Genomic DNA, 26,296 nt, shown 5'->3' with positions numbered 1-26,296 from the left:
TCTGAGGGAATAAAAAGCATAGTGAAAAGGAGCCGAGCGGGCAGCCACAGTTAAATTTGGTCTCTCTTTTCATGCGCAGCGCCGATGATGACTCCAGGGTCACGGTGAAGTCCAGGGGCTGAGAGTTGAGTTTTTCAGGTCGAGATTAGTCTCCATTTTGGAAGCACCTGTATTGTTCTACGAGGGGTTACAGGTCTGCCAGTGTGTGCTCGTATCCACACATAAAACATCACTCTCTCTCACCCTGACGGTCACATGCAGCACACCTCCACTCTCTCCTGAACCCACACACTGACTACGCTGCCGCTCTCCTTCTCTCTCTCTCTGTCACACACGCTCATATCAACACACATCCTCCACGTCCCTACAGCTTTCGGCATCTACCCTCCTTGATAACAGGTACTCAAACAAACCACGACACCCCCAATCCTTCACGTTTTCTCCCAACTTTGCGTTGGGTGTTCCACGATTGAGGACCCTGCTTTTTCCACATCAGCCCCTCTAATCACACACACACACACACGCACACACACACTGCAAGTTGAACGTTTCGACTGGATAGATTTGAGGCAGCTCACTGCAGCACGCCTGCTCACATATAGCATTAGTCACAATTGCAGTGCAATGATACCAAGGGGAATCTGCCTTTACCGTACACTGAAGCGCCTTTCACCCACTCACACTCGAGTACGGGGGAATAAAAGACCAGCAAGAATAAAGTAGCCTCTCATTCCAGCCATATACATATTTTAGTGGGCCAAAGTTTTAGCACACAGGAGGCAGGATGCAGTCCATTCAGGATATGGAGGAAATATATGTCATAAGTACACTACAGAAAACTACAAATCCCCACAGGAATATTTCACTGGAGACAGAAATTTATTTAAGTATTAAAAACACACTTTAACTCCTTATGCTTCATTAAGAGTGCCTATAAGAATATTATAGGAATTTTACACCAGAGACCATTAAGCATGATAAGGGCAGTATAAACTTCATAATATATGAACTGTCCAGACACCACATCAGACAAGTATTATCTTGTCCATAAACTCCTTATGGTGTACTCTGAAACAGCAGAGGATTATTACAGGAACATTTTAGGAACACTACAGCATTTTTTTCCCCCATAAACGCTGTGGCCGCTCTCAAACGGAGGAATGCACTTGCAGGAGTAGACACCAGTACACATGCATACCTTATTACAATACTATAATTGCCGCATGCACAGGTCTATACGGACACACGCTGCGCTGGATCCGTGTGTTTTTGCGTGCGTGCGTGCGTGTGTGGGCATCCATCTAGAAGGCACTCTAGGCTATTTCTATGCACCTGTCGGCTATGGTGCTTTTAGATATGCCTATTGCATATGATAGTGCCGGAGAGACAGAGGGAGAAGAGGGGGACAGAGAGAGAGAGGGAGCGGATGGTGAGGAACGGGGGAGGAGGATAGAAAAGAGGGATGCAGTGGAGGACAAAAAAATATAAAATATCTGCTCTGTCTTACCTTGAAAGGGAACATAGGACATGTTCCAACGGCATTGAACGTGAGCTTTGAGTCTCGGCGGTCTCTCGGTGCTCTGAAGTAAACGGGGAACCAGATTAGAAATAAATGTGACAAAATAAAAATAAAATAAAATAAAACACGCGATATAGTGCTATTCACAGTTGGGGCCGAAGGAGAGGCCAATATTCCGCTGTTACAAAAACTGGCATCATAATCCACGACCGCTTATAAAGCGCCCGGTTCCCGGTGCATAAAAAAATACAGGATGCAGAGATGTGTATGTGTGTGTGTGCGTGTGTGTGTGAGTGTGTATGTGTGTGTGTTTATTTGCACGCTGCTGCCGAGGTGTGAGGGTGAAACACGAGTGTGTGTGAGTGAGTGAGTGAGAGAGAGAGAGAGAGAGAGAGAGAGAGAGAGAGAAGGGGGTGGAGGACTGAGCACGCGCACGCAAGTGAGTGTGTGCGCGTGTGTGTGGGCGCACGCTTCACAATATCTATAAGCTATGTTTAGCCTTAGCATTTTACAGAAAGGATATTAGAATAATGTTGCGGAGAGTGTATATTCACTGTAGTGTTTCTGGCTATTGTACAGTGTGTGTGTGTGTGTGTGTGTGTCTGTGTGTGTGTGTGTCTGTGTGTGTTCGTGTGTGTGTAATATCCCAAAGGTAGGCCTATCCTATGACTTTTAAATATCCAAAATTATTTACGATTCTCAAAGAGCTTGCCTTGTATATTATTAATTGTGACATAATTGCTCAAGTTAATTGTCCATTTATAATTTCGTTATCATAGACATATAATTTTGTGGCAACACAATAAAGTATTTTAATAACTTACAGGTGATTTGTTTCCATATAGGTGGCCTTATAAATCTGTTAACGCTCATGTTCTGGCTCTTAAAACTCTGTTCACAACACGCTAGTTGCTAGCATCCCTGAAAGCTTACTTGACAAATGAAAATGGCAGTGAATTCAAAATAAGCTGTAAAGTTAGATTCTGCTTGACTGCAGCAACACTGGTTCGCTCTCGTCCTCAGCGCGTTTCTAAGAGGGACAATCTATCTTGCTGGATTTGCGATGCACATGACCAAACGCAGGAACTGCATCAAGGAAAGAAGCTGTGGAGCCAAAATGGCGCCCTGAGTTCGAGTACGCTGCCTTTGCGTGGCGTGGGACAAACAGCACACACGAGTTAAGCTAATGTGAAACATGCACGAGCCGTTTTGAAAGTTGACGCTAGCGTTGACACAGGTTCAGCTTGTCGAGTTGTGATGTTTAGCATGTGAAAAATTAAACTATATCAATGGCTTCTTAAATATTTATATCTGTTTTAGTCTGTGTTCGATCTACCTGCCACAAATACTGAAGCTGAAGTGGCCGTAGCTGCTAACGTACAGTCAGCTGAAAGAAAAATACGTACAAGTTTGGGCTAATTGTGGGTAACTTTTGGCTAGTTTAGAGATACTTACATGTCTGACATGCATGTTGTCTTCTTTCTGCTCGTGTTTCAAACACATGACACGTGTGTTTAGGTTGATTTAAAACAACACAAAACAAAACAAGCCAAAACTGCACTCTCTGACGTTGTTTTCATCTAAAACTCCTGAGTCTTGCCACTGCCCTATTTCACAGAGGAACACTGAAGGCAGCACAGTACAGCGCCTGCCTTTGGTTTGAACGTTGAGATGTGGCCGCCACCTTGTGGTCAATACCAGTAGCTGCAAGTGCAGTTGGGGCCTGGATTTCAAAAATCCATGTACACACACACACACACACACACTTATATGTAAACTATCCAGCTAATCCATCTTCTCATGGGGATATCATCACTTCATAAATAAGAGGACAGAGAGGGCCCTGCTCCATTCAAAACGCAGTGATAAAATGTATAAAGTTGACCAGTTTACCATGCGTACTTTGTTTCAGTTAGATTCTTAATGGAACACACCTGTGCAGTATTTGGTCTTTTTCACAGCGGTCATAGTAGGAAAAGCACAGGTGCTGCTAATGACAATAACATTAACAGCGGCTCTGTATTATTAAAGTGTGCAAGTATGACGGTGAGCCAGGATGCTCAGTGGATCCCTCATTAGTTTTCTCATTTACACCTGTGTTTTTCTACTGAAATGTCAAAGTGTCTTTTGTGAAAAATGTTTATTGACACATCTTTAGACAACAGCCACAGAGCCAAAGAGGTGACCTTCCTCAGACTCACAGCAGACAAGCAACAGGCAAGCATGGCATGCAAGTGTTCCTCAAGTTATTCACAAAAATGCTAAAATCTTTACCTAGCGATGCTTACAACACATATGGATTCAACAGTTGCAAAGCAGATTAATACATGTTTCATTAAAATTATTAGAAAATAGATGCTGAGGTTGTTGTTGTTAGTAGGTCTGCTTCTTGGAAATAAAACATCACGTCACAGGACACTCTGACAGAGATGTGGAATTAATCTTGGAGTCATTATTCAGAATTTCCATTCATCTTGAAAACTCATTGTAACTGGCACAAACACAAAATAAACATCCATCTTTCATGTTGGCAGCACGAGTAAATTTTCTGCCAAAAAAAGTAGTTAATCTTTCCTACAGGACACATTTGGCTGGAACACAATTTATCATCCCCATCAGACTAATTCACAGGGATCCTCACCAAGCCTGTTTGATTAGCACCTACAATGACAGAAGAAAAGATAACTCAGTCTACTTTTGCCTTAATGGTGAAACGCTCACCCAATTTTCAATGCTGCTGAACTATATATAAATATGTTCTACAAATGAACATGATTAGCTTATGAAAATGGTATTTTTAAGTCATGTTTTGGAGCTCTTCAAGGTTAATAATAATATATAAGTTAAAGATAAAAGTGAAATCCCTTCACTTTAACCACATTTTACAGTTATTGTACAAAATATGACTCGTGATGAATAATACGTTATCTGATTTCCATTTTAGTCAACTGCCTACTATTTCATCCCAATTTATATACTATGAAATATATTTACAGGTTGTTGTCAATCTTACATGTGAATTGCTCCCGGAGACGTTCAGGATTTCACATAAAATAAAATTAATTTCTGTTAAAATCCCATCTATTTTTGCAGAACATATTGTTGAAAATATAGGTATTTTTTTTCTTTTTAAATGCTCTATTTTATTGATTTTGTGCCATTTTTAACTTCATTATTGTTCAGTGGGCTTTATTTTCCATCTTGTGCATTCTCTGTATTCTAGTTCCAACCTTATAATTTACTTTATTTATACTGTTATTATGAAGTGGGTTTTACTGTCCATCTTATTTTATGCTAATTATAGCATTATATCCCTGTTTTTATCCATCTTTCGTATTTCACATTAATTTTCTATCCCTGTTTTTATGGTATTTTTTCATGTAAAGTTTGTTGTTATCATTAAAAGAATAAAAAATGATCCTGATTGGATATCACTCTGAGCAAACAGTACATGTCATTAATCATCATTTCTCATCACTTGGGAGTTGCACCTTTCTGTAAGGAGTTTCTTGATAAATGTGTCTTAATGCTCACATTGGCTCTTCATAGTTTGATGTATATCAGCCATATCTTTGCTTTTACGAAAGGTAATAAGTCAATATTCATCAAGTTCTGGGGACACTGACCACAACATACTGTCTGACTGTACAGAAAATTACATAGACTGGCACAGCTAGAATTAATTAATATTTGAATGAAGTTCTGAATAAAACTTTCTGCTGTGTCCACTTGAAATACAGATTTTTTCAGGTGTTCCTATAGGTTTAATCTTAGACTCTTGATTATTCTCTTAAATTCACTCACATGCATGATATTCTCTTTGATGAAAGCATCCATCTGTTCAGACTAAAAGAGAAGGATGTTGCAAATTTCCTCCCAACAGGTGAAAAAACGTTGTGAGTGAAAAGCTTTGAGACAAAATTGTGGCGGTTGGTATTCCCGGTGCATTTATTTTGAAGGTCCACTGTCCTGTTCCTGTGTTCTTTTGTGTTGGCGCTAACCTTATGTTTTGTTTTCCTGAGGCTCCCTTCCCCCCCGCTGCGTCGAGGAGTGATTGGGCGCACCTGAATCCACTTCCTGAAATCAAGACGCCTATTTATTCTCTGCGGAGACGCTCCTCGACGCCAGAGTATACTTCTTTGTACCGTGGTACCAGTGGCCTCGTATCTCTAGTGGTAACGTACATTCGTGTTTTCTGGATATTGTTCACCTGGACTAATTGTTTGTCTCCTCTCCTTTTTGTTTCAGTGCCTCCCATGCCCACTCAGCCCAGCACTCTCTGGACCTCTCTTAGTTTATGTTTTTTGGACCTCACGCTGCCAGCGACTTCTTCTGTTTTTGTTGTTGTAAATAAAACCTTTGTTAACCCTCTCCGCTTCCGCTCCTGGGTCTCTCTCAGCACTAACCGTCACAAAAATAAACTAAACTCAAGCTATACTTAAAAGCTTTTTTCTGAACTTTGATTGCATCTCGCGGCCTTATTCAGCGAATGAAACTGGCTCAGGTGTCATCACCAGTGGAGTCAGTTCCGTTCCCTGATGAAGACCAGGAAGATGTGGTTAAAGTCTCAGAAAAAGCTAGTAAGTGGACCTTGAGTTGAGACTATTTTGTCAAGAATGAACTTCCATGCTAATGCCTCAAGTTGTTCTATTTGGCCTCTAAGCGCATCGACCAAAGCTGTTTATTTAGTCCTGCTTCACTCAGTTGAACTATTTGCGAGCTACTGTGTGTTTGTTCCCCGACTCTGAGTCACATTCAGACTACAAACATGTGCAAAGCTCAACATGCAGCGCTTAATCACACATCAGCAGCATCTTGACAGTGCTGCACGGCCTCCCTCTTAGTTGTTTTGGTGTTTTGGAAGAGCTAATCGCTTACTTTTAAGACACAATAAGGTGAATTCCAACATATTTTAAATTGTAAAATAGACAAGAGAGACAGACACTGAAAAAAAGACTATTGAATTAATGTCCTGATAGATTAAAAAAAAACAACACATTGTACGAGGTGAATTTTTTTTTTATTATTCATGTTACATATTAGGTGTCAACGCAGAGTATACATGTACAAACGTAATTTCTCCAAAAATACATCAAACTGAGCTTGGACTTGACTACAAACCAAAAAAAAAAAAAAAGAAGTCTACCTCTCCCAAAATAAATGATGGTCCTCAATGTTGATGTCTTTATTTCCTCCTTTTTTGTTTTAAACTAATCTGCTTGAGTTCCACCTAGAGTACAACCTATAACAAGCACTTGACGGGTATAGACATACCATAGAAAACACACAAATACATTCATCACCATCGCCTAGAAAGGTTCAACACACCCCTTCCTAATAAACTACAGTCAAATAGTCACTGAGGAGGATGAGGATTGCAATGCAATGTCATTTCACTGGCCTGAAATGGATGCAAAGGTGGAGGAGATGCTTCAACAGAGAGGTCGGTACTTAAATGAAATCTGCATCTGTGATTAGAACAGTATAAATGCTGTATTCGTCTTTTGCTTTTCCAACTAAACCTGTAGCACAGTCTTTCCTGCACTGATGAATGTATATGTTGTGTAAGTTTTATCGTAACAGATTGCTGAAATAAACATCTGTATAAAATATAAACTCTGAAACTTGCACCACAGTAGTCTAGATTTGTGTAACCTGTTTGCACAAAGATAAGATCCAACTTCAGCACCTCACTTGAGTCTATAAACACGTCTGAGAGGAAAGGATGCCATCGGTCGGGCCCTGACTTATGAATCCTTAATGCCATGTTGCACCTCAGTGTCTTCTTTACCTGTACTGTTACTTTGAAAGTAAGGGCTGAACTCCCCACAACATGAAACTGAACAACAGCAGCGGAGGGGCCGGACCCTTCGCTGATCTTTATGGCATTTAACACTCATCAAAAAAAGAAAAGAAACACGCTTCCTTTCAAAATAATCTCCGTCCCGGTGACTTCGAGCAGACATTTCAATAACATATGCGTCTTTTTTGTTGTTTGTTTGGAATGTACAATAACGTCACAGTCTGTTCTGATCAGAAAAACTCTACTCAACACTAGAACTGGTCCTTGTTTACCCACGTAGTTGTATCTGTCAACTCGATAAAGAGCCATCCTCTGTTGTCTGATTGGTCGGCTCAGGCCAGCGGACCAATCGGCAGGTACACAACCCATATAGGCACTATGCAACCACGTCAAAAAAATAAATTAAAGTTATTTCATCATAGCAATATATTGTGAATATATAATTCTATCTATAAAACAAAAGCCCTCTCGTGGCTCCTATTTCTAATACATACAGTACTCTAAATGTAAATTATGACAAAATCTAACATAACAAATAAGTAACCTCGTAATAACATGTATACAATCTCTTATTAACATACCGCGATGAGCAAAACTATGAAAACCTCCAGAGAATCTGTTGTTTATGGAGCAGATGAAAGGCTGGCAGACGCCGGGTGGAATCCCTCAGCCACGACCGTCAAAGTGCCCTTAAGCAAGGCGTTAAAATACCATCTACGTGGCCAGAAACGCCGCACGAGACTGGCCGCACCGCTCCGTCTCTTCACCGCCGATGAAAGGTTACTGCTTTTTGGTGAGCAGCCCGTAGCCACCGCCCAGCTGTCATCACGCCTCTCGCTGACGACGTATCATTCATCACTGTCAATTTCTGGCCTCATTTTCTCGCTGAACTCCACGTGAACATTAAACCGTCCGTTGATGAATGAGCAATTATAAAAGTGAAGGCTGATAGAAGTGTGGGGTTTGGCTACTGGCTGTTTAGCTTGATCATCCCTCGACTGTCCACAGCAAATGCTGGGAAAAGCTACTTCTTTGAAATAAAAGTTGTCGTATTACCTTAAAAAAGGAGGAGTGAGGTACATTTTAAACCTTTATTTAAACTAACAATGAATCGCTGAGCGCTTTGGTGATTTGAATCAGGTTAGATGATAGATAATCGGGGGCTGAACAATTTGAACAATTTTTGACATCCAGGCCACAAATAACGTTTCAGCAGCATTTAAATAATTATAATTCAATGCAAAATATAGTAGATGAAAAACAAAACGTAGCTCGTATTTAGCCCTGACCACTTGGCCTCCAAATCTTTGTGCTACAAGCCGCATTGTGTTGTTACTTTCTTCATTTCAAAGAGACTTCGCCCTTTTTTTTAAACAGTACGCACACATACTTCATCTCAAGACGATTTTTCTTTGTTTTATATTACGTTTGAACATTTAGGGAAACATGCATATTTGCTTTCTTGCAGAGAGTTGTGCAAGAGGGTCGATACCACTTTCATGGATTCAGGAGATGGTTAGCCTAGCTTAGCATAAACAGTGACTTCCTGTTGCCTTGTCCAGCATATAGCCACCAAACCAACCACGGATAACTCGCGAGCTTCAGAGGTGCTGGAAGGCAGATTTTTTTTAAAGATTTGGACGAGGACAGGCTAGCTTTCAGTCTCAATGATAAATCTTGACTTCATATTTACCATTTAGATATGAGAGAGGCATCAAGGTTCGAATCGAAGCAGTGTTTCCCAAAAATGTTGAACTGTTCCTTTAAATTAGCAGCGTGCTGTCAGAAGACAAGTAGTGGAAGTTTGAGGTTTGATTTATGGAAAATAAAGTTTGATTTCAAGATAACAAAATGTAAAAAATGTACCAAGTTACAGGTTAAACAACACTTAAAGTTTTAACTCACTTATTTTGTACTTGAGCGCTGAAAAAAACAGTAATCTTTCGTAACTTCTTGTCCGACAGCTGCCGCTTATTTACAGCCCTGTATGTCAAGATATGAGTACAATTTAAGACGTGTTCTTGCCAGTGTGGCCCAAAGATTTACAAATCATCCGGAGGTTTTAATATCTTCGCTCATCACTGTAAAACATGATAAATGCAAAGGCATATTCCAAAGTTAACAGTACAAATATCAGAGAAACACTAGCAAAGAGGGACATTTATTAACGAGTAGTGAGCTATAATGACGTCGGATAGTGGTGGTACTATGAGAGCAACCTGGATTTGCACCGTGTAGGAATTTTCTTTCTTTCTGTTTTTTTGTTTTGTTTTACTTTGAAAACTGCCACATATTACACACGCAGTATTCCTGTGGCAACTGCAAACAGTCATGGCGTCTTTCTCTCGTTGTGTCAGTACAAACTCACGTTTTCCCACTCCACCAGGTACTGCACCTTCCCGTCCGGCGTGACGCGTCTCGCCAAGATCCTCACTGCCTCCCCTCCTCCCCAGCTCCTGGCCACTGTCCCGTCCCCACCTCCGCTGACCACGCCGCCTCCTCCGCCACCGCTGCCGCCTCCTCCTCCTCCTCCGCCGCCTCCACCACCTGTGCCGCCCCCTCCGCCCATGCCAGCCTGGTAAGGGGGCATATCGCGGAGGATGAGGGGCTCCAGCTGCTTCTGCCCCGGCTGGTGTTGTGCGTGGTTGTGTTGGTGGTTGTGTTGGTGGTTGTGATGGTGCTGATGGAGGTGGTGGTGGTGATGGCTGCCATTGGAGTTGAGGGGGTATGGGAAGCAAGGTGGTGGTAATCTGCAGGTGTCCTCCGCACTAGAAGAAGAGACAGGAGTCAAGCACGCCTCTTTCCAACAGACTTTATTCATGAAGAAACACACTGAATTACCATCATTTCATTTCTACTTACTATCAACATGAAGGAAACTTTATAAACCACATTTGGAAAATTGACTTAAAGCTGCTCGAATCAATATTTTTATACAAAAAAACAATGGATCAAATGACTATGAGTCAACTTTACTATTTTGGTTCGCTCTCACCGCGATCATCAGTCTGGTTTCCTGAAGGTCAAAGCTCTAAAAGCACTTCCTGCCCAGCACCAAGCAGCAGGTGGCGCTAGCTGGTGATCATAGTGGAGCATTTTCAGCAAAAGAGCCAGAATACTTCCCTAAAGAGCTGGACCAAGACGGAGCTAAATGGAGAGCGATAGTGGACTTGCATTTCTCAGGTGGCCAGAAATGTGACGACAGACGATGTGTACACAAGCTAATGCCTTCCCTAAATCAACTTTATGAGGAGATAACCAAGCGGCAACCTCCCGCTGAAAAATGACGCCAATGCCAACTCTCTACATGGTCACTTGAGACCCACTCAAAAAGCGAGTCAATCCCCATAGACCTCCATGTTAAAATGCCCAACTTTGTAACAGAAATAAACAATAAACAAAGCTAATTTTGCCGTTCGTGACAACTGTACGGGGGTGAAAATAACTTACTCATTTAGATTATATTAAGGATTAAAGTTATGCATAATTATGGGCAGGGCGTCTTTGAGTGACAGCTAGCTGCTAGGTTCCAGCAACCAGGCTTCATTCAGCCCACCTCAGCTCCACCTATGCTCCACCTCTTTGCCCATTTTTGGATTAGCCAGGAGAACCTCAATGTTCTATACAGTCTATGGAGATAACGTGTCAATGTAGTGTCAACGCTGCCCCCTAGAGGCCAAAAAGTCCAAGTTAAAATTGCAGGTTCAAATTAAATTCATCAATCCCAATTACAAAAGCTGCTATAAAGGTGAGTTATATTCCTGAATGCTAATCAGCAGCATGACAGTTGATCAGCATTTGACTGACAAAAATCATCAGAAATCATCCTCTGATTACATATTTTGATTGCATACAGTGATATCAAGTAGGAACAAGCATACAGAGTATACTGCATGCAGCAGCTTGACAAATGCTGATATGTAGCAACGACTGTAATGCTGATAAGTGATTTAGTTCTCACAAATGTGCTTTATACTCTAATGTGTTTAATGCTTCTCCAAAATGACCATTTTTACAACCAAGGATACTTAAGCTAATGTAGAAGAAAACATAACAACTGAAGTAAGTCTTTAACTGCCAAAATTAAACGCTCAAACGTAACTGAAGGGTCACTTTGTGCTGTAAAGAAGTGCGGAGATCTGATAAGTTATGATAGATGAGTGAAACCTGTTGTAGTGATGGAGACTCCTGGAGAGTGCAGTGTTTCCGTTGTACGTGGTGTGGTACAGGGCATACATCCGCTTGGGTGGAGAGCTGTGGACGGGACACACCAAGGTTGAAGACAACGACTGCTTTACAACTTCAAGGCAAAAGAAAATATTTTCAACCAGCTGTGTTTCAAAACAGTAGAAAAGGCTCTGATCGTTTAAAGGTTAAGTTCTCCTCAACACATAAAAACAGCACATTACCAGCGTATGCCTTGCAGTATCTGCCCATGCAGATTTCTGTTTTGAGTCTGCTAAGACTTCTGCCGTCACCCTAATGCTATGTAGGCAAAAATAGTTGTGATTGTTGTGGTCACATGATTAAAAAACGACTTTTGAAACAGTCTCTGCTGTCGAACGTTTCTGTCGCAATATTTATATATAGATTTATATAATGAGTTTTGTGCACCAACACATTTCAAAAAAATTGGGACAGGAGCAACAAAAGACTGGGAAAGATGTGGAACACTCCAAAAACACCTGTTTGGATCATTCCACAGGTAAACAGGTCGATTGGGTATGAAAGGGGCATCCTCGAAAGGCTCAGGCATGCAGTCTTATTTAGGTTTTATACAGTGTCCCAAGGATTTTTGGAATCAGGGTTGTTCATGGTAGCTGTGGGAAGAAGAGGTGCTGAGGAGGCTGCAGCATCCTCGCCTACAGGTGGCTTTTTCTGTCACATTACACAATCAACTATTATTATTATTATCAGAAGCATAACAAGCTCTCCTGATGTCATTCCTGTAATATTTTGTATATCGTCGCATAGAATTTTGTGTGTGTTGATCCGTTGTGGCAGAAAGGTCAGAAGAGTCAGGCACAAAATTTAGGGACAAAATACAACAGTTGGTAGAAAGCACAACGCCTGCTTGTAATATAGATGGCCTGACCACTTCATTCATCGCATACCCATCAATAATGTATCAATACAGACACCAGACTGGTACAACACCCCTTACCTCAAACCGAGCTCCTCCTCTGACTTCCTGGAGTTGTAAAGGCTGGCCCCTCCCATGTAGCCATGGCAACATGGCAGTAGCTCAATGGGGTTGGCAGCAACTGGGGGTGGACAAGCCTGGGCACAGGAGACACACACAGATCAGCTTGTCTGGATGCCAACATGATCACAGGAGTCCACCCGGCTGTGATACCTCCGTGCTCAGGCGTGCATGAAGTCTGCACATGGAACGTTCAGGTTTGCGGTGAACACGTCTGTTTAAAGGCTTGCATGCTGAAAATCAGAGTGAAAACATTTTGCATATATTTTGCATTCTCAAAAACACGTAAAGGCTTGAATTCCATGTTCCTGCTTTGCCTGAGGGCAGATATGTGTATAAACCCAGACCACTAGCATTAATGGATGTGAGTCACATCATCAAGGCTCATCAGAGATAGCCGTAGGATGTCCCGCTTAGATGTATCACCTCCATGGAGCTGGCTGGTTAGTGAGGCAGCTCTCCTGACACACACACACACACACATACACTCAGGACCCATGAAAAGTAAAAACATCAGAGCATCACCATACCAATTAATCACTGGAAACATCATCGGGGGGGACGCCACCTAAAGGTTTCTGCATGTCTCATCGCTGGACTGTGACATATGGCGCCACACTTGGCCCATTATCATTCCCCTCTCCAGCATTACTATTAGGATGGGAGATTATCATTCAGCGGCCTTAGTCGACGGCTGTGCCTTTAAATGGATGTGCTCTGTCAATGCTGCACTGTCAAGGTGCCAGTGCCACCTGGCCAAACTGTAATCGACTGCAAAGTGCACTTGGAAGTGATCCCAGGCTATGCATATCAGCATTCCTCCCCATCTCACTTTCTCCACTACAACGAACCTGCTCCTCCAAGACGGCCGGAGATTAGCATCAATCAGAGGGGCACAATGGGGCCTGGATGTGCCAGAGTGAAAACGAGCGCTCTGTGAAGCGTATTGTTCCAGGATTACTGTATGTGCACATACCCAGATCAGAGTATTGTGTAGGAGGACACAGTACAATGAGCATTCTCGGTTAAGAATGCAGTGTAAAAATAGTAACTGCCACATGTGATGCTGCCTGTTTCAGTGTGATCCGCTGGGAATTGGGTTTGATGATCATGATAAATGCGGCGCTGAACTGCAGATGTTGATGAAATACACGAGCGGGTTTTTGTGCAGCCAAGTTTGCATTTGAATTATAAATTTCAACCGAGCCAAACACGCGACACTTCATCCCTCACGCGCTACCTTTTACCTGAACCATAGGCTTTAAAGCATCAGCAGGCATTAAACATACAGCAAGAGGGAGAAGAAAAATACTGAAGCACTGAGCTGCACTGGCTGTTAAAAGACACGCAGACTGATCTAGACTGCGAAATGAACCTTCATCACGGCGTCTGACTGACAGGTTATTTGGATCGCAGAGAGCTGTTTACCTGGCTGCATAAAAAAAGAAAGAAAAAGGAAAAAAAAATAATCAGAGAGGTTTTGTGGCCAGACCTCCCTCCTCGCCCTGAGCCGGAGACAGAGGCACTGACCTGTGTCTCCATGATGCGACGCTTTGATTTACGCGACTCTGCTCCCCCCACTCTCCTCTGGCAGGGAAGTGACAACGGGCTGAAGTGCACAAAAACACACATAAATTAATAGACAAGCATACAGTCAATGTGCTGTGTTTAGTTTATTAGTGTGTCTCCATAAAGGCCTACAGAGAGGTGTAAAAGACAGCAGGATGAGAGTAGTGAGATGATATACTGAATGATTTCATGTATTTTATTAGCAACAAATTTTACATAAATATGAGTGGAATCATCATCTACGGGAAGGTTGTAAAACAAGAAAAGAAGATGTCTTATTTTCCCACAATACCCCTCATTCACTATGTTCTTCTTCTTCTGCACGAAACTGAATTTGTCTCCTGCAGCTAGTCTCCAGTTTTGTTCATAAAAGCAAGGCTGGAGGTCAAAACACCCCAAAGTGGCCCCTAGAGGCTGAACTGTGCATTACAACCCAAAATTCGATAATGCAGAGTGGAATGAGCAACATGCTCGTACTGCCGTACAGGTAGCAGACATTTAAATGTTTGTATTGTCCAAGGGGTGATGCTAACCTGTGGGTGATGTAAAAGATTAAGGTGGTGTCTGACGTGTTAAGCTTCTGGAGAGCAATAATGTTCTCAGTTAACTCTGGTATGGTCAGGTATCTTATTCTGTGTAGGATTGACAAACTGATCAACCGATGACCAACATCCCCATCTGCAGCATCAGCTGCTGACAGGGCAAAAACCTCTTCTGCCATAATGACTTTAAGTACCACATTGGGAACAATCCATGAGTGCAGAAATGTATGTTTTGTGTCAGCAGCGTGACTTTGACTCTTGTATTCTTTACTGCTTGCTACCAGTTAAGCTGAGAAAGTATAAATTTAGATCTCTGGAGCGGGATAAACTAATACGTGTTGCCGTCTGAACACTGTCCATTTGGGAAGAAGCAAACAGACTTCACTCCGCTCAAACTGAACATTTTACAATTCTGTCAGAAACAAGGGTGAAGGCTAAAGTGATTCCAGCCAATAAGATCAGTGTTTCTTGTTGGCTGCTGGAAACTTGCAGCTTGTAGATATTTAGAGCAAAGGGAGCAGATAAATTACTGAAGATACACATACTGTTTCCTTGTAAGCAAACTTTTCAATGACAGGAAAAAAAAGAAGCCCCCACCCTCGATCACATTTCCCTTCATGACTGCACCACTGCTAATTATTTCATTGCAAGTCAGTCTGAATAAGCAGCAGCTAAATGCTAAAAAGTATTTAAAATGAAAGCGTGACTATGACATCTGCGGACAACAGGACACATGCACACTCACACTTTCGGATGCACAAACGTAAGCACACAGAAGGGTTTTATGCTCTTTTAGGAGATTATTAAGACACTGATACTTTTGCCGGCATATGAAAATTGCAGTCCTTTGATTCCTAAAGTTAATTGTTCATGCGTAATGACTATATGCCCGGTGGGAGTGCCAGAGCTCCTGCCGAGATAAGAGCTGAAAAGAGAAACTCTGTCCTTACTCTGACCTTCTCCGGTGCGTGATGTTGGTCGGTGGGTCGGTGATGAGGGGCGACGAATCGGACGTCAGAGGGGGAGGGGCTCGAACCTGAAGTCCAAAAAGACACTTCTTCTTCTTGATCTCCTTCCCAGAGACAAACCTGGGGGCAACATCAAAGAAGCAGCTTGTACAGTCTGGTTTTGGCTCTTAAAATGTATCATCACCTTACATGTGTGTGTTTTTTATTAGTTCTCTTTGATGCTAATAATGAATTTAACATTGTGTACAAAATGTACTTATTCTCCTGATGAAAAAGTAGACTCGGGAACATTTCAAAGCTAGTGACTGTGTAATTAAGTATACATAATTAGAGGAGACTGCCTGGAGAAATGTGCAGTTTTGTGTCTGCAAGGTTTTTCTTTTTTGGTAATGTCAATGAAAAACACTAAAAGCGATTCGACTTCTAGACTGGTTATTGTGATTTATAACAACACCTTGTGTTCTCTCCTGACAAGACAAAATAAGCAGCATGAAGTGGTAAATTTCATTTGCTCTAATTGGTAGTTCCATTCTGCTCCCTCTTTATTCAAAGCCACACGAATCACCTCGCTCATTTCAGCCAGCATGTCCGACGTTACGAACTGCAGAACACTAAGAAGACCCCGCTATTCATGAAGGGCTACTCATCAACCCAGTCATGTGTGGCCGGTGTTTATTCTTCTCATCATGTGCGTTGACTTACCTGTCCTTGTGGGAGTTCAGAGCGTTGAGGAGATTGTGACAGCGGTCTTGCCTTGGCGTGTCAGAGAGCTAGAGGACAGACAGGAATGAAAAATCAAAGCTGTGTTTACACAGTGGACGGCCATCGGACAGAAAGCCTTTAATGCATACAATAATTTTCCTTTACAGTCGCTGACAGCAATAGCGTTAATGCGGAAAGCGACTTGTTGCAGCTACGTGGCTGCAAAGCCCTGCTGTCATGTGATGACAGGACAAACAATACATTTTAAATGTCTTTTAAAAACAGCTTAAAGGAGAACTCAAAACCCCAGATAGATGTACAGGAAATGCTCAGAAAATCCCCCCTGGTGTCACCTCTACTTTTATCTTCCTGTTTATTCTCTGGGGAGCAACTTCAGACTTTAAAACAGATGGTATCACAATGTTGAGCCTTAGCACTCTAGTATGAGGATTTGTCAAGACTCCTTCATGTTTATAAATGCTGGTCAGAGTGTCCCAGATCACTTATCCCTAACCAGGGGTACCTAAGGGGGTACTTCAGCAATCGCCAGGGTACACGGAAAGACTGTGGGGTAGCTCAGCTAATATGGAATAAAAATATATATATTTACACACACAGTATCTGAACATTTAACAAAGATTTTTAGTCAATTTAAACCACCTCCCACCAACCTTGGTCTGTTTTATGACTGTGTGGATTAAACCTAGCTAGTTAGCAGGCAAGCAGAGAAGAGAAACAGTTTGCTCAAAGGAATGGCTAAATAGCTGAAACATTGGCTAAAAGTAATTCATAAAGAGTTGAAAAAGCTATCTGGCTTAAAGTGTTGCATAAACAGTTGAAACCGTTAACTAACAGTATTAAATGGTTGATATACTACAGCTAGCTAAAAGTACTGAAAAACATTTGAAATAGCTAGCTTAAAGTTGTTAACTCAATAAATTGGATAAACAGTTTAAATAGTTATCTAAAAGTGATGGATAATAAGTTGAAATAGTTAACTAAAACTATTGGACAAAAGACTGACATACTGTAGTTAGCTAAAAGTATTGGAGAAACGGTTGCTATACTGCAGTTAACTGAAAGTATTGAATAAACATTTGAAATAGCTAGCTTAAAGTTGCTAGCTCAATACATTGGATAAACAGTTTAAATAGTTATCTAAAAGTGATGGATAATGAGTTGAAAAAGTTGACTAAAACTATTGGACAAAAGGTTGACATACTGTAGTATGGTATTGGGTACTTGGCTGAAGTAGTTAAAGTATTTGATATAAATAGTAGAAACCGTCAGCTAGCTAACAGCATTGCATGATAAGCTGATATCTTTAAAAGTACTGGACAACAGTTGAATAACTGTAGTTCCCTAAAAGTATTGGTTAAATGAGTTAGCTTAATTTATTGGATACAGAGCTGAACTGTAAGCTCGGTGTATTGGATAAAGGGGTTAAATAGTTATCTAAAAGTAATGGATAAAAGTTGAATTGTTAGCTAAACGTTAGCAACAAAATGAATTGATAAAATAGCTAAAAAATAATGGACAAACACTTGAATTGTTCAGCATCTGCCACTCAAGTGGTAGTTGTAAAAATGCAAACTAAACCAACTTAATCAACTGTATGAAAAACTATTGTAGCAATATCCACTTGTACAATACCCTCAGTAGGCTAATAGTGCTAATTTTTTAAAAATTGGATGAATGATAGGGCCGCAGGGGTCCGTCAGCAAAAAAAACCCTCTGTCCTAGATCATAAAAACATGCAATGTCACAACTCTTTAATTTATTGGAGTTCCCCTTAAAGCTTACGTAGAGGTCATACTCTTTTTTTTAACATTAATTTTAACTTTAATGGTGGTTAATGGGCTTTAAGTCTCAAATGCAAAAGGGCTGGCAGCATTTCACATCATTTCATCATGGTGTTTAAACGAGGAAATATCAATACCGCGCCTAGCAGCAACGACTCCCAATTCTCATTGGTGAAGGACAGGATTTCATGGTCAAAATCAAAGTATTTCCTCTTGCAGCACAGCGAGAGATGGTACAGCACTAAGTGAGCCAAATCGACCCTGCATTTCAAATAAAAAATAGTGGGAATTAGACAATAAGAAACAGATTTAAAAACTAGGCAACAAATTTCAGAATAATTTTACATAATTAAAATATTTTCCAACATTTGTGAGCCTAGTTTGATCTGATCTGTTGTTCTGTGAAGTGACATTGACTGACACAATTATGTTTTCTTCACTAAAAAGTTATTTTAAATGTGATTAAAGAAGAAACACGAGAACTTAGCCTTTACTGATGATGTGTTTTCTATCACATTCACATAACCACTGTGTAAAAATGCATTGACTTCAGGCGCAAACATAAAGGTTGTACTGTTAACATCACCAGGTCATGGGTAGTCTTTGGATGGTCTCTGGTCCCTTTGTACACACTGAACACTGGAACTGATAAAACCTGAAAAGACAGATGGAAAAAAAAACAAAAAATCAGACAGGCTTCATGTGACTCTGAAATATCATTCATCCTAAAAAAAAAAAAAAAAATCTCCTTGATGAATTCGTTTGTCATTTAGTTTCAAAAAACTGTCTTTTGTCTGTCAGATACAGCCCTTTGTTTTTATCCTCACTTGCACAATCTGTGAATCGCTGTCTTCTTTTAAAGCATATTAACTCTGTGAAAACTATTTTTGTCCAGAACGAGCATATTTTCCACCTTGCACATTTCTTATCATTTGGTCTAAGTTAATCATATACACTGTGATTTTTTTCCCCCCTTGACTTTCCTCGCAGTCTCTCTTCTCCAGACATTTTATCATATAAATCAGCCAGAACTGAAAATAAAGAGACAGGTGTATCTGTTTCGCTATAGCATTCTGCTGTGGGTGACCCTGAAACTCAGCTCATGCCACAGCAACATTATGTGCATCTGTCCTTCTATATGCACGTGTTCTCTGAAGGTCACCGGGAAAGATGAAGAGCAGACACAGTATGACGGCAGCACATGCTTACTATTCCAACTGTGAACTCGGTCTTCACTCTTCCTCCATCACCTGCTCAGCAGATGTTGTACCAATCCGGCCTCACTCTCCCCCGACTGTCAATCTAAATCTAATCCCTCCTTTTCTTCCACCCTCAGACAGGTTCGGCAATAACACCACATCAGGGTGGGTGTAGAACTCAGTCGGCTAACACAGATGGTTAATGACAATAATAACTTAATGGATGAATACATTTTATTACACGCATGAGATGCAGCCCACGAAACTGTGCTGCGATCAGCAGCTTGCATATCCTCCCGACATCGTGGCGGGGAGGTGATGCGTACGTCTGCTCTGCTGTCTGTCACTGTCCCTTTGCTCTGAGTGTGCGAGGAGCTCTTGTCCTTGTGACACAAGCCAGTGAGTACATTAACATGCGCGCTGGTGATTTAGTCTTAAGCTAATTAAGGTAATTCTCCGACAAGTGAAGCTGTCATGTAGACGTCTTCATCTGATTATCTTCATCAGACTGGAATCTGCCGCTGAGTTGATTAATCTCTCCGCAAACTGACAATTTTGATGATCGATTAATAGTTTGTTTTTCATCAAGTCAAAAAGCCAAAAAATTCACTGGTTGCAGCTTCTTAACTGTGCTGCTTTTTCCTGTTTTGTATGACTGTAAACTGAATATCTTATGAATGTTGGTTGGACAAAACCAGCAATGCGGAGACGTTACCTCTGATCTGACATATTATAGACTAAACAATGTTACAACTTAATCAAATAACTTGGCAACAGATTATTTGCAGTTTGCAATCAGAGTGTATGTGACTCAGTTAGCAGAGGCAGGTTTCTGCTCTCTGACCTGAATATTGTATCTAAGTAGTAAACAACGTGTGGTAAATATAAACCAATAAAAACAAACTGATCAGTGTAAACCAGGTCAACAGAGACGTCACATGTCTCAAATATTAGATAGTGACTGCTGTATCATAATATGACCAGCTAATATTGACTTAGCCAAAATACATCAGTATGTGCATATGTATTGACAAACGGAAAGTGCACTAAAAACAGTTTTACAGGCTGCATTTTTATGTCTTTTTCACTGAATTCTTGTTTAAAGGGATAATTCATAATGCCTTCAGGTTCAATGTACTGGAATCTTATGTTTAATTTACTTTACTGTTAACATCATCTTTTGTAGTGTACTCCACTGGTTCACCTATCCTTGTTCTTAAATGAGCGAATGTGAGAGATCAGTGCCAAACTTTTTTTTTTTTCATTTTTACTCTTAAATATTGAAATCTGCTTCAGTTTTGGTGCACATATGGAACAGGCAACCAAAAAAATTCCTTTATATCTACTATAATGACAAAATTATAACTCTGATATAGAGAATCCAGAGGTTTCTGCAGAGAAGCTCAGTCACGCACCTGTCTCCATACAGCAATGGCTTGGTTAGACACTGTGTGCAGGCCTCGTGGAACCACTGACCACAGCTTCCACACTGCAGCATCTTCAGGTTCCACCTGCAGACCAACATGAGCACATCAGGAGACTTTAAACTCATGAATGAGACTGTCAAGTCTGTTGTTCTATGCATAATTGAGAGAAGACCGAAGGCTGATGACTGCAGCTGCCAGGTCACACTGGCTGAGCTGAAATGTGTCTTCAGGCGTTAACTCCCACCGGGTCCCACTGCTCATAAAGAAATGGCAGCTGGGGGTTTGTTTTATGCTGCTTTGTGTGCCAGGTGGGTGGGGTTAAAACACAGCAAATCCACTAAAAGGATAGTTTGGTGTACCTTTTTTTTTTTTTTTTTACCCGACAGTATCTGAATTAATGCAGCAAACATCACTCATACATCATTCCAAGAAAGTCAAAACAAACTCAAACTGCTGATACTGTTTGACACGTGTCTGATACGCTGCATGCAGTTTGGAAATAATCCACAAGATGACTTTGACTTGGATGAGATCGGGCTTTCAGAGAAGATGCCTAATGTTACAGAGCATACGTGAACTGTGCGTTCAAACTTAAACTGGCCTCTGCAGTGTCACTCACTCTCCAGGTCCGGCACAGTAGCAGTAACACTGTTGCTGATTGGTCAGATGCTGCGGGTCCCAGTCTAAAGACGACAGCTGGTAGGGGAGCCGGAGTTTCATAAATTGCATGAGTCGGGCGAAGCGTCCCCGTTTGAGGGCGCCGCCTCTCTGAAAACACAATTTTAAGACAGAACTGATTGGTCGATGACCCCTCGAATCACCGTCATGTCAGAACAGCGAGGGAGACAGATCGCACTCGATGGGGAGAAAGCAATTCGTCTCATTTTATTGTAGGTCAGCTGTGAGAGATAGTGTCCAAAGCAGCGGAAGTCTGGACAATGAGATACGGACATTGACCGATTGACAATTAACCGGGTGCTTTCTCATCTCATATCTACAGAACTGGAGCACATGTGATTGATTGACTTTAAATGTACTTCTCTCAACTTCAGTGTAATTTTTCAGCTTCATAACTATTGATTCTTCATGATTTCTCGGACACAATGTAGAACATCTAATATTGAGTTCAATACTGTGGGAATTAACAGGCTTTTGCCTCGAATAAACCCATTTTCTGCTGCACACAACAGTATCGTGGCAGCACAGCCTGATATATTTGACTGGATTTCGCCCATATTACACACTGAATGTTTTTTCCCCCGGAGTGTGAGACAGAGAGATTAGCAGCCTGACCTTGGTTGAGACTGCAAAGACACATTGCCGACATATCCACGAATCGCTGTCAGCTTCCGGTTCGATGGTTGGCGTGTGGCACTCTGGATGATAACCTGTAATGGGAGGAGGAGGCAGAGCGTTTAATTCGTGTTTACAAGACAGACAGGTGGAGTGACAATAATGGCAGAGCAGCTACGTGTTTAGTGCTCTGCCGGTTTGTTTCGGCAGCATGCAAAACATTTCACTACACTCTTTGCACCTAGGGAGCAAGAAGCATGTTTGTCTGCTTTTTCCTCAAAACGCTCAACAACCCGCGTTTGTCCAACTGAGCCGCGAGGAAGACGTGGCGGTCAAATATCTCCCTTTCCTGCTTGTGCATCCCGGTGTTTGCGAAACTTCCTCCCACTTGCACGTCAGTGTATTTTATTTCATCATAAGAATTTTAAAGTTTAATGTTGTATGTGCAGCGTTCGACACCAGAAGGTTGTTTTCACATCCGTCTGTGTGCTCGCTTGAAATGTGAGTTTTAAGGTGTGCACATTCAGAGCCTGTTTCACGTGTCAGTGCACAAACACTCAGAGTGCACTTGTAGCCAATGGCTAAAGCTTTTCAAACAGATAAATATTTGCATATTCATAGATGGATTTGTCAAGGAGGGATGTGATTTTAAGGATTCTTAATTAAACTTTTTTGTGGAAAAATCAAATCACACACAAATTATTATTCAATGCAGAGTATTTTCTTAAAATAAGTCCAGAGGCGATCTTTAAATTAGCCCAAGTAAAGACATTTTGTGGCATTTAGGCCTGTGAATGAAATTTCATGTCTACAGGTATCTCATTTTCATTCCAGTCAAGAAGCAGCTGCAACAACTCGTATCTATCATTTATGATATATGGTTTTCTGTTGTTTTTTCTTTTTAAGAGCAACACGGTTATTTACCATACTGTGTCAAATCTTCAAGGTCAGTGCAAGAACTGGTGGAGAAACGCCGCTTGACAGCGTATGATCAGGCGTGCTTCCTTACCGTGGCGACATTTAAGACAATTTATGAGGGGTTCTTTAAGAGGTGGAGCGTCACAAATACAGCAAACTTCTTCCACTCCAGCAGCGACTGAGGCAAACGGAGAAAGACAGAAAGAGGCAGGGGAGGGGAGGAAGTAAACGTGAAAGAGGAAGACAGAGAGAGAGAGAGCAGTCAACAGCATTAATTTATGTATATTGATTCACATCCTTGCCACCTCATTGATTTCAGTGTCTCCTGCACCCTTTTAGATTTCACTTCATTTGACGGGCGGATATTCAGCCTGGTCCTAACAAGCGTCCAACTTCCCCTTTCGCTTGATGTTAGGTGGAGTGGGGGCGCCATTTCTCTGAGGAGCCATTAATCTAATAAATTCATAAACAGACTGTGATACGCCAATTACATCCCAACGCGCCCCGATCAGAATACTCCGAGCACTCAGCATCACAACCTTGAACGTGACTGTAATTTCCTCTCCACACTTTTCTTGGACGACAATTCAGAGATCCTGAGAGAAAAAGGTACCAAAAAAAAAAAAAAGTTTTAAGCTCGCGAGGGGAAAGAATCAGAAAAGTGTTCCTTCAACTCCTCAGGCAAAGTTTCAGCGCGGAAACAAACACCTTTTAGTTTGAGTTCAGCTGAGCACATGTGCATTCAAAAAACGCAAACTAGGAGCATTTTTAAACCTGAGAAACACAAAGTGCTCCCAACAGGAAGCTATTTACTCCTCTATGTGAGTGGAGAGAAAAAAAAAAAGAGTTTTTCTTACAGGAGTGGATGTCCTTCCTCAGTACCCAGAACTCCGAGTTGTCCTCGAATCTCACCAAACAACATTGCTTGACTCCATCTACCTGAGAGGGAGATAGCAGGTGAGCAGAATGACTGACAAAACTAAATGGAAGTCTTTTGAAATCCGGGCGAACACACACACGCACGCGCGCACACACACACACACACACACTTACTCTTTTCACATTGCCGAGGTACAGTAGTCCATCACTCCATCGAGCCAACACATCATCTCCTTCACTTACTCCCCCCATCCTGAGGAGAGAGACAGAGAGGGGAGAGAGAAGAGAGAGCAGGGCTCATGTGAAATGGAAATCCGATTTATTCGCTGAATACTCTGCTGCCATTGCTGACAGAGGGGTTTACGGCCCCGGCGTTTCAGCTGGCTCTCAGACAGGCGGGCTTCGGTGCAAAGGGGTTAAAATCCCAACCCCCCCGAAAACCCTCCTCCTTTTAGACCAGAGCATAGCGACAGCCTGTATCCACCACAGTGAAAGATGAGAGTGAGTACACAACCAGAGAGCAAGACAAATGATTACTGCACACATGAAACACACACACACACAAAAACACTGCATGATGACTGCTGCAATACAGTTTGACTGAATGAGCAAAACATCAGCGTGCAGCTACTTGAAGCATCTGCCTGGCACTTTGCCGTTTTCTTCTTCTTCTTCTTCTCCCAACATCTTAAAAACTTGAATAGATGCATGAAACGACTGTGCAGGCATTATCTCTGCACGCTGAGCATTTGTTCCAGTGCATGCACTCAAGTCAAGACAGACGCAGGATGCATAACAGTGTGCGTAGCCTTCCGTGAATCAAAGGGAAATCAGGCAAATTGGACAGTGAGGCTGCCCGGTGAAGGGTACCTGTCAAGTCGAACTCCTTTCCGTCGGGGTCACAGTGATTCCTGGGCAGGCTGGACATGAAATGCCCTCATCTGCTGTGGATCTCCGCTGCCCAATTACTGCCCGCTCGGATGCGCAGCCTGCGTGTTTGCAAAAAGTGGATGATGTGCATGTATGTCCTGTCTGTGCCAAGCGCCTGTGTGTGTCAGTCAAGCCGTCAGCGAGGAGGAAGGGGGGAGGAGGAGGAGGAGGAGGGGGGAAAGGCGACTAAACTGTCCGTCCGTCTCTCAGCCTAGTTTGTCCGTCCTCCGCTGTGCCGTTTCGTCATGTCCCCGTCGCTTTTGCTCTCCAATCTCCCCCCCTCCTTCTCTGCCACCACCTATTGATGCTATTAAGGCGGGTTTGTCAGAGCAGCACCGGAATCAAGCCGCCAGAGACGCCATCATCCCTGCCTCTCGCTCTCCACCGACTTGTTGTGACGCAGACATAAAACACCGAGATAGAGTGGGAGGGAGATACTGATAGAGGGGGATCCAGAGGTGGCGGGGGGGTCCACGGCGAGAGCACCTTCCCGTCTGAGGGACTGACCCTAAATCGTTGTGACAAGGTGGGATTGTGATGTCTGGCAGCAGGAGGGAGGGAGGGGTGGCGGTGCGCTAAAAGCCAGCGGAAGCAGCGCGCGCAGCGACAGGGGCCAATTAAGTGGCCAATTAATGAGTTTAGCCGCCTCATTAATTGGTCTCAAACAAGAGGGACCAGCCAAGTTCAGCAAGCCCGTGGAGGAAAGTTTTCAAACTGAGACGCCCGAGCGAGCAACGCCGAACACTCCGACTTATCAGTGCTGATTATTTACCTCCGGCTCATTAACAGGATTCAGCTGATGCGTTTGCTCTCCCTGATATAAAAAAGAGGTGATTGGTCCATCTGTTCTGAAAAACACGTCAGCATCACTGCACACTGGCAGGTGTGATGAACATAAAATCTTATTCTTTCTTAAAAATAATAATAATAATAAAAAGATTTCTTTGGAACAACCTCTCCAGCACGGCTACTCGTCACTGACAATACTGGAAGTCAACTCCAAAGTGGTCAAACAGCACATCTGCAGGACAGATGTGACATCCAGAGGGTCATCTCCTCTCACGAGACACATCCGGGACGCAAGTTGACGCGTGATGGAAAATATTGTTCGCACAGAACAAGTCTGACTCTGATTACACAGAGTCGGGTTATACACGTGAGATGTTTGGCACAAACAGGCTGTTTCTTTTTCTGCCTCGCAAACCAAAAATTCGCATTGTTGACTATGCAAATGACAGAAAACTCATTTATGGCTTCAAAACAAAGAGAAACATCCGGCCAAAACTGCCTCACACTCACACTCTCACACACACACACACACACACACACACACACGCACGCACAGGATGAAATTCTAGCAAAGCTTAATTAAGCGTCAGGTCCAGTAGATCATACTCACAGTTAAGTTGATTTGGGAGAATTACGCGTTTTGGCTGCAGGCACGCGCATCCAGTTCAAGGTGTTATTTGTTTATTTCTCCGTGTTTGTGTCTTTTCGTGTTTATTTAGCCCGTGTCTTACACATTACTCACACCAGCCAACC

At 42.2% G+C, this 26,296-nt stretch overlaps 1 protein-coding gene across 4 annotated transcripts; it reads right to left on the bottom strand.

Moving 5' to 3' along the window:
• Positions 1-6,670: 6,670 nt before the first annotated feature.
• phf1 (PHD finger protein 1) lies at positions 6,671-26,268 on the bottom strand. Of its 4 annotated transcripts, XM_041942589.1 has the most exons (16): positions 25,527-25,620; positions 24,695-24,813; positions 23,999-24,077; positions 23,803-23,884; positions 23,037-23,123; positions 22,028-22,122; positions 21,354-21,502; positions 20,723-20,818; positions 18,695-18,763; positions 18,246-18,369; positions 16,307-16,374; positions 15,587-15,724; positions 14,056-14,134; positions 12,487-12,602; positions 11,490-11,576; positions 6,671-10,090 (listed from the first exon to the last, which is right to left on the bottom strand). In XM_041942589.1, exons 3-16 carry the CDS (start codon positions 24,074-24,076, stop codon positions 9,676-9,678), a joined length of 1,683 nt encoding a protein of 560 aa, XP_041798523.1. In that variant the 5' UTR covers position 24,077; positions 24,695-24,813; positions 25,527-25,620; the 3' UTR covers positions 6,671-9,675. The 4 variants fall into 4 exon arrangements, with proteins under 4 accessions (XP_041798523.1, XP_041798525.1, XP_041798521.1 ...); XM_041942591.1 differs by lacking the exons at positions 24,695-24,813; positions 25,527-25,620 and adding an exon at positions 26,154-26,268; XM_041942587.1 differs by lacking the exon at positions 24,695-24,813 and having other exon boundaries at positions 25,527-25,608.
• Positions 26,269-26,296: the final 28 nt, after the last annotated feature.

This window comes from Chelmon rostratus, chromosome 8 (genome assembly GCF_017976325.1).
Source record: "Chelmon rostratus isolate fCheRos1 chromosome 8, fCheRos1.pri, whole genome shotgun sequence".
NCBI lineage: Eukaryota > Metazoa > Chordata > Actinopteri > Chaetodontiformes > Chaetodontidae > Chelmon > Chelmon rostratus.
This window is presented reverse-complemented; position numbering and strand designations above follow the sequence as displayed.

Excerpts from the sequence above, each read along its gene's own strand:
- phf1 (XM_041942587.1), bottom strand. Across the intron at positions 18,370-18,694 it reads CAAAGACTACCCATGACCTG|GGTCGATTTGGCTCACTTAG; the intron begins GTGATGTTAACA and ends TTTGAAATGCAG. Across the intron at positions 16,375-18,245 it reads AGTCGTTGCTGCTAGGCGCG|CTCTCTGACACGCCAAGGCA; the intron begins GTATTGATATTT and ends TCTGTCCTCTAG.